This window comes from Medicago truncatula, chromosome 8 (genome assembly GCF_003473485.1).
Source record: "Medicago truncatula cultivar Jemalong A17 chromosome 8, MtrunA17r5.0-ANR, whole genome shotgun sequence".
NCBI classification, from domain to species: domain Eukaryota; kingdom Viridiplantae; phylum Streptophyta; class Magnoliopsida; order Fabales; family Fabaceae; genus Medicago; species Medicago truncatula.
Window position 1 is genome coordinate 22,893,369 of NC_053049.1, and position 11,512 is coordinate 22,904,880.

At 38.0% G+C, this 11,512-nt stretch overlaps 1 protein-coding gene across 1 annotated transcript; it reads right to left on the reverse strand.

Moving 5' to 3' along the window:
• Positions 1-212: 212 nt before the first annotated feature.
• LOC120577278 (pre-mRNA-splicing factor ATP-dependent RNA helicase DEAH10-like) lies at positions 213-1,633 on the reverse strand. Its single transcript, XM_039828375.1, has 2 exons — positions 1,501-1,633; positions 213-477 (listed from the first exon to the last, which is right to left on the reverse strand). Exons 1-2 carry the CDS (start codon positions 1,602-1,604, stop codon positions 240-242), a joined length of 342 nt encoding a protein of 113 aa, XP_039684309.1. The 5' UTR covers positions 1,605-1,633; the 3' UTR covers positions 213-239.
• Positions 1,634-11,512: the final 9,879 nt, after the last annotated feature.

The window sequence follows — 11,512 nt, forward strand, 5'->3', positions numbered from 1 at the left end:
GATAAGTTAAGTGTAGAGAAGACAAGTTGACGTCAAATGAAGACTAGAATTTTCATACGGTCATTACCAATCGCATATAGTTAAACCATCCGTATGATATTTTTCAAATATTTTGTTAAACGGTGAATATACCAATAGAGTGGCATAGCACATAATCAATGATTCATGCACGTATTTACGTTTCACCAAAATAGAACAATAAAATATGATAGGAATGGATTACAATCCGAATTCACTCTTCAAACCTCTTCATACTTGTCGCGCGGAAAATAAAATATGGATTCCGCAGAAAGCATTGCAACAGCTATCAACATCTCTTCCAAGCAGTTAAACTGACTTGCTAAAATAAGAGCTTTGGCATAAACTGGGTCCAAGGGAAGTCGGGCCATTTGATGTCCAACTGGATCAGATAGTTGACAGTCATCTGTCAAAGCACCTAACAAAAATAGCTGCTCCAATGATTTTACTATAGCTGTCCTGTTAAAACATGTGACAGGTACAAGCTTTGAGTAATATGTTGCTCGGTGATATACTTTTCGAAAACACAGAAAGAAACGAAGAACTCTATAAAAATGTTCGTAATTTAGTTTTGGAGTACAATGCATGAGACAACTGACATCAAAGAAACTGAGTCAATAGAGGTTTCAAATATTTGAACTCACTACTGATTGCCTTGTGTGCAAGGTTGAAAACCAGTAAGTCGAACATACGTGTTTAATAACTCAGGTAAATGTATTTTCTCCATTCAGTCCAAAAAATTTCTCGGAAGCCCACTTTTAATATTTTGTAGTTTTCAGGTACATAGAAATTATATTTATAGATTCATTTTAAGGTACAAGTTCATGGTCCAAGCAAGGTTTTATTTAGTGCTGTCTATGTATTCTTCTTAGTTTCTTTATCAGTATACAAATATTCCTAAAAATATTTCTGCATTAATAATATATATGACACTTTTATTGATTTTTGGTTATTTGTCAATATAAATGTCATGTCATTCTTATTCTTTATGTATATGAATACAATATAGTCAGACCTCAATAATTTTATTTTTCATGATAGAAAATTTGAATTGAAGCACCTAATATTCAAATGGATTTTTATCTCCAGTTTAGATCACATTACAACAAAAAGAAATTAAAGGATAATCAAAAGGACCTATATAGGTTGAAGGAATCATCTTGGTAGAGAGATAATAGCATCTTTTCAAGTGACTTAAAAATCCTTTTAAAAGATAAGCAGAAGGTGGAAAGAAAAGCTTTCAGGACATGCATATTTTAAACAGGCTTCATTAGTCTGCAGACCCCTGTAGTTTCATGAATTTTCAAATAGGTTCTTTCAGAACACTAATTTTTTTTCAAGTATAAGAACCTATTTAAAAACAAAGTGAAACTTTAAAATCTACATAGTAACTTAGCCTTAAAAATATAAGCAATCAGAACTTATCCACAAATATGCATAAGTAGGGAAGTTGTCAAACCAAAATTTTGATAAGGTTCTCACCTTGAAGGTTTCTCAATGAAATCGAACCCTAATATGTCGTCAACACCCAAAGCCTTAAGCTGCAAAATGACATTAGAAAGGTTGCAACGCTTAATTTCCGGCATTGTTGACTCCTCAAGTTTCTCAAATTCATTTTCTGGATATAGCCAAAAGCATTTTCCAGGTCCTCCACGCCCTGCACGCCCACTGTTACCAAAATGCAGATAATCAATTTGCACTACTCTTCTAGCAAAATCAAACTAAATATATTACTTATGTCGCATAATAAGAAGGTTAAGATAGATGAGTGGAAACACACGACACTATGAAGGAAAGTTTGCTAGATAAAAGATAGTCCAATGGTTAAAGGTAGAGCGAGACCATGAAAAACTATAGGCCAAACCATCAAGAGAGATTTAGCAGTAGGGAATCTATTTCTGAAATTATCAGATGATAGGGAACTACGGTGTCATTCGACTCATATAGCCGACCCCAACTAGTGGGATAAGGTATGTGTAATAAAAAAAACAAGTTCTAGAAGTAATGATGGTAGATTCACATTTCCCTTTGTTAAGAAAATACATGTTTTTGAGGGAAATCAATGGTTTCGATTATGGTGTCATTTAAATTATGGCATCATTTGACTCATAGCCGCCCACAACTAGTGGGATAAGGTTTTAGTTAATTGTTGTTGTTACGCCAAGCCATGTTTAACAAAAAAGAAGTTCTAGAAATAATGATGCTGGATTCACATTTCAAAGACCTTAGTTAAGAAAATACACATTTTTTGAGGAAAATCAAAGGTCATCAACAAACTCAACTTGAAATGAGAAAGGAAGTCATTCTCAGTTAAACTGAACCAAACTTGTTTAATTTTCATTACATTAACTAAATTAATTCAACCAACAATTTCAGCAGCAATTAAACATGAAACAGAATCAAATATTAAACAGATTGAAACATAATCCAGTACCATACCTTCTTTGCAATGCCTGAGACTAGGATGTAGGTACTACAATTAAAGATTCCATGCCTTTTCCAGGATCATAGGAACGCGCTTTTACAAGTCCAGGATCAATTACATACTTGATTCCAGGAATCGTAATTGATGTCTCGGCAATATTAGTTGCCAATATCACCTAACAGAACAAGAAAGCGCCAAGTTGAATAAAATTTAAGACATGTGATTACCTGCTATGATAAATATCAGAGGTTACTTTGAATATAAAGTAGCTCACATTAAAGGCTTGATTGGTGTTATTGTTATTCACAGGCTCAAACTAAAAAGGTGACACTCTACTATGGGAAAAAAATATGGTCCTACTCCTAGCAGACACTTTTTTGTATAAGGATTGTTGCCAGTTCAGATGGCATAGTTCCAAAAGGAGTATAGGTGATGGTGACATATTACATGATGAAGGTTATAACTTATAAGTAAAGGAAAATCATAGGTTGGTATACATAGATACTGGTAGGTGCATTTCGGTAAGTGTGACGGTATAAAAAACAATACATATAGTACATTACAACCAAAGTGATCCAATGATAGAAGCAACAAAGCAAATAATGACGTTGGAAGAAAAAAAATGTTAGTTCTGAATTTGACATCAGAGGAATTGGACCACAATGGAAACGCTATCAAACGATAGAGAGTAGAGGTAACAAATCATGAATGTAAATGGAATATGTTGAGAAACTTCCTATTAATTTATAGCGATATGAGGAAGAGCAGGGGACAGTATAGGAAATACATTGTATCTAAATAACTAACCAAGAAGAGACAGGAAGGGGGAGTTATAACTCATAAATACGGGTGGAACTAGAAAGTAGCGAGTTTGTGGGGGTTGTAGAATTTGGAAGTTGCAGGTCCTTGAAACCTGAGGCTGATGTATCCACCAATTTGATATATTGGCCATGGTGCATATTGTTATCAACTCAAGAACCACTTTTTTGCAATTTTCAGTTTTTCGATCTTACTTTTTCTACTTTCGATACCAGTTCTAACAGAAGATGATCATTATATAAGTCTAACGTGTCTATGAGAACGTCCAATGATGAAACTTCCATATAACAAAATATGCAATATTAAAGAACGAGCATATGTTCTAAACACGCTGAGGCACTAAATGAGGCAACCGGGAACCAGCATTTACTTTATAAATTAATAACATCGTCATAGGAAACAGAGTGCTTCAAGAGAATAAATAAAAACCTAGATGGAAATGTCAACTGTTTAAATTAAATAAAAAAATAACGATTGGATAAATTAAACTTATTTTCCTGATTTTTCTATTAAATTCTATGCAGAAGTAATACGATAATTTAACAAAGGATAATATGCATAGCTACAGGATACCTTGCGAAACCCAGATGGAGCCGGTGCAAAGGCTCGCATTTGCTGCTCAGATGGAAGAGCTGCATATATTGGCACAACTTGAAGCTTCTGATTTTCTTGAGGTAACTTTGAAAGTCGCTCCTTGATAAGCCTTTCAACAGCATGTTTACACTGATTTTTGGTAAACAATCGCTGGTTTCAATGATGTTTACTTGCAAGATCAACCAGTAAATCTTAGGAGCATATTGTGTTTTTGTTGTTTGAAAATAAGAGTAATACTTGTTCGTAAAGTATTTTCGATAACGTAAAGACAAGAACAAAAATTTAAAGGAATCGAATTCAATCCGTGTTGAATTCAATCGAAGTTCTGTAAATAACAATAATGAAAAGAAGTACTTTGAAAAGACTTGGTAAAACAAGACTTAAATTGCAAAAGTGTTTAAAAGATTGTATTGAATTTGTAAAGACTTAATGAAAGTTGGTACACATATTCATACTTTGCAACTTGTAACTCGTTTGTCGCTTCCATACGGACAGTATTGAGTGTAAGTTTTTAGTATGATTGAATTGTGACCCCTTTTTCCTAAGAAAAACTACTATTTATACAGATAGTCCTATAACTACCTAATCACATCCTTTCGATTCAAAATCGAAACTAGCCGTTCACAAAACTAGCCGTTTGCTAACTGCTTGGTCTTATCCGCAAGACCTGAAAAGCGCGTCGACAACTTCTTTCATCCGTCGAACTAGAAACAACGTTTTCGATTCCTGCTGAAGCACATTTGTATTTTTCGATGGATTTCTTTCTCAAAGCTTCGCCCCATTTTTCGGTCAAACCCTTAACTGCATTAAATGCTCATATTCTCACAAATATTGGCTAACAAATATTGGCAATTCCTCAGCATGACATCATTCTTTTGACAACGGGATATTTCAAAAGGTGCAGAACCGTCTTCATAAAGACTTACTGGGCCATACCGTCAATGGGAACCATCAAAAAACAACTGTTCCATGCGATGATTGACATCTGTCCAGTATCAAAAGCTATATATGACCCTGAGTCATACTTTTACTCTTACTTCGTTTCTCTTTAGTTATTTTTACTCTTTTCACCATCCCCTTCTTCTACCTTACGATTTCAAAATACTGTTCATTATTCAACAAAACAAAATTTTGAAATCTTCATGGCGCGCGTAGAAGGTTCTTCTTCTCAACCAACGAAACAACATGAACCAAATGTCAATCTCCCCATAAATACTCAGTTTATGGAAGAACCAGACGTCAGGGAAGCTGAAGACAGAATCTGGAAATCCCAGGTAATCATCTCATGCCCAAACACATCGCATGCATACCTAGGGCCTTTGCCGGACGACTCCGACGATCAGAAAAAACTAGACGCTGTTTTTCCTTGTAACGAGGCACAATTGCCTCTTATTTTCTCAAAAGGTCCATATGACCTAAGTTTTTTGAAATCTAAATTTAGGACTGAACCCAAGATAGAAAACAATGAGAAATACCTTGACTGGCTAGATAAAGTGGAGAAAATCAAAGGTCCATTTTGGAAAGAAATGGGTATTTTCGATCTCATTCAGTTATCCCGTAAGGGACCAAAATATCACAATGAAATGATAATTGCTGCTCTTCACTTTTGGAACCCTTCAACCAATAGCCTTCACCTGAAATGTGGGATGCTGACTCCTACTTTGCTAGATGTTGCTGGTCTAGTCGGTCTGAAACCCATAGGCCAAATTTTCGACCCTGATACCCATTCTTCAGAGATATCTTTCGATTTCTCGAGACCTGCCTATGGTAACTTCATCATTGATCATCACGATACCTCTAGTACTACAGTGTCGGATCAGGAGCACATTGCTTTCTTGACTTATTGGCTATCCATGTATATTTTCTGCTCAAGATCGATTCAAATTCCCAAGAAATTTACCACTTTAGCTATCCAGTTGCATGAAGGGAGGGACATATGCCTAAGTAAGCTCATCTTAGGATCTCTATACGAGAGTTTGAATCATGCAGTATCTAGCATAAAGGATTTTCAACCTGGTAGCAGTCTTATTATCCCTGGCCCTATCTGGCTATTCCAACTATGGCTTCTGGCCACTTTCAGAACAAAACTGGCGGTTCACCTGCCCCCTGCTCTTTCGAAAGATTACGATAATAGATCCATCGAGGGTTTAGGTCTGGCCATGCTTCAATATGGAAATAGGAGTTCTCCGGATTTGTTTGTAGTGGCTTTCAATGCCTTCTTATGCTGCACTTCCTTCACTCCTTCGATGGCTCCTTTCACTGTTAGATCTCATGGGCCTTCATGGTTTACAGCAAAGTTCCCATCGGATTCTAGTGAAGAAGAAGTAGATATAAATGCCATCTGGGAAGCTTACCTTACTCCCACCTTTTTGTCCAGTCGAGTAACTGCTGGAAGCCCATACGGTGTGTACGGCTATCAACCCAACCATGTGGCTAGGCAGTTTGGCCTAATTCAAATCAAGCCAAGTTCACTGTACAAGTGCCTCGATGATTTGAGACAACCTCTCATAGAGCATGTCTGGAGGTCTATTCTGCGTCGGGCTCAACGGCAAAAGCTGGTTTTCGAACCCAAACCATTTACTTCATCTTATGCATGCTCGGAAGTTTTCTATCGATGGTGGCAGTGCTATTTTAAGCACCAATCCGATCGTGTAGATCCTGATTCTCTACTTCCTGAACTGATCCTTGCTTTTCACACTGTGCAGAACAAATCGAAGAAAAACAAAGGTACGCATATTCGAGAAATTCAAGCTTTTCAAAATTTCTTTCAAACTGTATACGATCCTCTCCATCTAAAGAGGACAGTTCACTATGCGGCCAAAACTTTAAAGGATAAGATTCACGACAAAATTCCTTTGATGTCTTTTCCACCCTTTACCCCTAGTAAATATCTTTTTGCACTTCATTTTAAAACGAAGTTTCCTGTTTTGCCAACTAGTCCGTTGGCCTTGGCCTTTAGGCCACCCTATCCCAAATGGTTATTTTGTGATAGTTTAATGGGAATGAAACAAAGACTTATAAAATGGGAAAAAGACAGAGTAACTGCGACCAAGCACAGCCTATATACATATAGATGGCATCTGCACTTAAATGATCCTTATATTCGAATTTTGTTCGAAATGGGATCAGGTAATGAACCCTTTCGATTTTCCTTTTGTAGAAAAACATCCAAATTTCGAGTCTATTGTATTTGAATAAGAAAGGATACTCATCTGTTTTGTGTTTATGGCTAGCAGCAATTCCTTTGGCTTCAGGAGACGTAGAATACCTGGAAGAAGACAACTCTCGAAGGACATCTAGATCGAAGACTGACAAGACTGCTCGCAAAAGGAAGTCTTCGAAGACGGACAAGAAGAAAAAGTCTGAAAATTTTTCCAAAGGAAAACAAGCTCGCACTGTCGAAGATGAAGTAAGTTATTCCTTGAATGACTTCGAACCACACCCTCCGTAGGAAGTTCTTTTTCTAAAGAAACTTAAACTTCTTTGCAGGTTGAAATTTCCCCTGCTGCTATCGAAAGAGCCGCTGTCTCTGAGCCCATTCAGCCAAAAGAGAGTCGTAGAAAGAGGAAACATGATTCTCCGGCCTTCGAGACAGCTGTAATGGAAGAAACTTTGGGTCAGCCTAGCCCCAAAAAGACGAAAACCCACAAGGATTCAAATCCTAACAGTGCTCATTCTTGCGTTGGTGACAACGCTTCAAAGGTATTTTTTACAAAGACCTCTTTGTTTATTTATTTTAAACCATGGGTCCCGAAACATGCCTTTCACAATAGTGTTTATTTCGCTGGCCATGCAAGTCGATATTCCCCAACATGCTCAAGTTGGTCAAGCCGAAGCTTCGCCTATTGCTGAAGAGGATGAAGGTGTCGAGACCAGCGTTCTTACACCTGATTTGGAGATCATTTCTCCTAATCATATGGTGGTAGATTCGAGTGATCATCAAGGTGAAGGGCCGGAGGAAGGTAGTCACATGGGAGTAGATCTCGATGCTGATCAATTTATTGTTACTCCCAAGGAAGATTCTATTGCTGAAAACCCTCCGCTCACTCATGACAATGCTGAGCCATCTCAACATGATCCAACTTCGGTTCCAACAAACCTAAGTCAACTTGAGGAGTCTAACCCCTTGGATGCTTTCGATCTTCTGGCCAGCTATATTCTCATGTCTAGGAGCACCGGAAAATCCTCCAATGTGTCGACTGGGGATCCTTCTCAAACTTCGACCGAAAATCTTTTCACTGAATTCCGAAGCAAAGTGTTGAGGGTTGATTTATTTGAAATCATAGAGCAAGGTGAGAACGCTATTCTCGAAATACAAGGATTATTTCACAAACTCATAGCTCTTCCCTCGGGTCTCAAGTTCCAACAGTTTTTTGAAGCTTTAGATCCTTTATTGGATAGCATAAAGCAAGGGTGCCTTCAAAGAAAAGATGGTAAGTCCAAGCTAGAGGAACAGACTTCTCGATATGATCAGCTGTTGGATGAGATTGCTGCCGTCAAATCCAAACTGGAAGCCTTTCGACAAGAAACTCCTCTTATTCAATCCCAAGTAGCGGATATTGATTTGTCGATTGCTCAAAAAGCCCAACTTTTGGCCAAAGAGGGTATAATGAAGTCTGAGGCCCAAATTGCCATAAAAAAGATTAAAGAATCGAAGTCTTCTCAGCAAGAAATAGCGCTTCTCACTGCCTAGGGTAAAGCTCTTGAAGATAAACTCAATGGCTTAAAACAACAACTGCATCAACTTACTTCTGGTTTCCAAATGTAATCATCTTGTATCGAACCCATCATGGGAGTTTGATTTTTGTTTTTTCCATTGTATTCGTATTAATTTTGTAACGGTCTAGCAACCGTTTTTAAACTTAGAGTAATATTTATTGAGAAATTATCTTTATTTTCCTAATTTCTCTTTGTGTTGGAACAAATCTCAAGATGATCATCATGATGAGAAACCGAAAAGTCTTTTCATAATTTTGGTTAGGATTAGTTCACCTAGGGAACCGTAAATCTTCCAAAAATCTAATTATGAGATTCTTTTTAGGGAAGATAAAACATAAAGTTTTTTACAACTTCCTTCCCAGGATTTGGCAATCACGCCGTCCATCTGATGCCACGTGTCCTTTGATGATCCATGATGATCAAGAAAATGAACCGTCATTTTCAAAAAGGAAAAACTACTTTCAACTTCCCAGTCTTCTTATAAATAGCGTTTTTGTCTCTTCATTCCTCACTTATCTTTCTTTGTGCTTTATCAAACACTTCTCCATAAGCAAAAAACTTTCTTCATGGATTACATAAATTGTCTAAGTGATGATCTGATCATAGACATTGCTACTAGAGTGGCTAAGGAAAACATGTTTGATCTTTTTTGCTTTCAAAGACAAAACAAAAGGATCGCTGCTCTCTGCAGAGACCGTAAGGTCTCAAGAGCTTTTGGTGGAGATTGTATCAGGCTGCTCACCGATGTGAAGCCTTCTCATCCTAAGTTGGATTTCCAACTTCGTTTGTGGGAGCATGGACATCACATGTTTTGCATTTTGAGGTGTACCCAGTTCATGCTGGACCCTGAGCCCTGCATCCCTACCATCCAAGGTTTGCTGAAGAATGCCATGGATGCTGGCTCTTTGATCGCTCTGTACTTCGACGTACTGTTGAGGGCGCTTGACGGTATCACACCTGATACCGCTACACTTTTTCATGATTTCTGGTCTCTTTTGGAGACACGAAACGTCGCGCGCTATCGCAGAGACATAACAGGCGAGGACACCCGTTTCCGCTTCGTTTCAGGGTGGTATAAAAGATTACTGCCTCCTCGGTTGGTCCGTCATCGATTCTGCAACAACTGGCACAACTGTCGCGGGGATGTATTGAGACGCAACTATCGAGGCTATCACCCTGCTGAGGATGAGCAATATGATCTCCAGCGCTTCTGCCTTAGGTGTCGTCTGGACAGCGAGATTCGATGGTTCCTCGATCTCTTTGGCTTTGGCCAACTTATGTAGGGATCTCCATCTAAGAATCATTTTCTGTTTGTAGCATTTCTTTTGTAATGGTTTACTTCGCGCTCTTTTAGAGCCTATTTTGAAATTATGTGTAAACCGCCCATTAGTTGGCTTCATGAAATGCTATATTTGAGTCTATCTTTTCGAATTACTCTTGTATGATTCTAATTTCCTGCAACGTTGGTTTATACTTTTTGAAGTACTTTCCATTTATTCGTAAAATCCTTCGATTGTCGTTCAATTCCTCGATCTCATAAGCATTATTCGAAAAGACCCTTAATATTTGCCATGGTCCTTCCCATCCTGGTGACCATTTTCCCAAAGCTCTATCTTTTTTGTCCATTGGTAAGATCACTTTCCATACCAAATCACCTTGGGCAAAAAACTTCGATTTTACCTTTTTATTATATGCTTTCGCTACTGTTTCTTTTTGTCAATTCGTCTATGACCATGTCCCAATAATGATTAACTGGTATTTCGCATTGCCTTTGAATTCTGACTGATTGCAACAGAATTTCTACTGGTAGTACAGCATCATGACCAAATGTTAACCTAAAAGGTGTAGTGTTTATCGATTCTTTGGGAGACGTTCGACATGCCCATAAAGCTTCGCCTAATATTTCAGGCCAGTTCTTGGGCTTTGCTTTTATTTTTCGTTTAATAATGGCAATGATGTTTTTGTTTGTTGCTTCAACTTGACCATTTGCCTGTGCATAGTATGGTGTCGAAGTTAGCAATTTAAAGCCTGTATCTACGGCGAATTTCACCATCTTTCGACTAGTAAATACGGATCCTTGGTCTGTGGTTATGGTTTATGTAATACCAAACCTATAGATGATGAACTTTTGGATAAAGCTTATAACTTCCTCTTGAGTAACATCTTTTAAGGGAATTGCTTCTATCCATTTCGTAAAATAATCTATCCCTACTAAGATATATCTGTATCCTTTCGATGAAGTAGGTTTAATCTCCCCTATTACATCTAAAGCCCATCCTCTAAATGGCCACGGTTTGATTATTGCATGGAGTTCACTTGCTGGGACGCGTTGAATTCCAGCGTATTTTTGGCATCCTTGGCATCCTTTTGCGAATTCTATGCAGTCTTTGAGCATAGTTGGCCAATACAAACCTTGTCGAAATAAGAGCCATTTCATTTTGTGGCCTGCTTGGTGTGTCCCACATGTTCCATCATGAGTATTGGAAACAGCCAAATACGTGTCTGTTTCTCCCAGGCATTTCAACAAAACTCCTTCTGAAGTCTTTTTGAATAGCTCACTACCCATTATCACATAGCTCAAGGCTCTGTATTTCACTTTTCGAGGGGTGGCTCCATTTGGATTTTCCAGATAATCTACTATGGGCTTACGCCAATCATTTTCATTTAAATCGTTAATGACAAAAATTTCGACAGAGTCCATACCTTTTATGGAATCTTGGCTTGCTCTGGTCCCCCCAAGTTTTGGCGTTAACGATTTGCCAGGAAAACATTCTATCGAGTTTCGCCTGTTTCTAATTTCTATTGGCTCTTGCGTCCGTTCCTTGGAGACTTTGTACCCAGAGGCCCTCTGTGCTAGGTCATTTGCATTTTGGTTCTCCATGCGAGGTACGTGCCGAATGCCCACATGGCGGAACTGTTTTAGCAATCTGCTAGCTA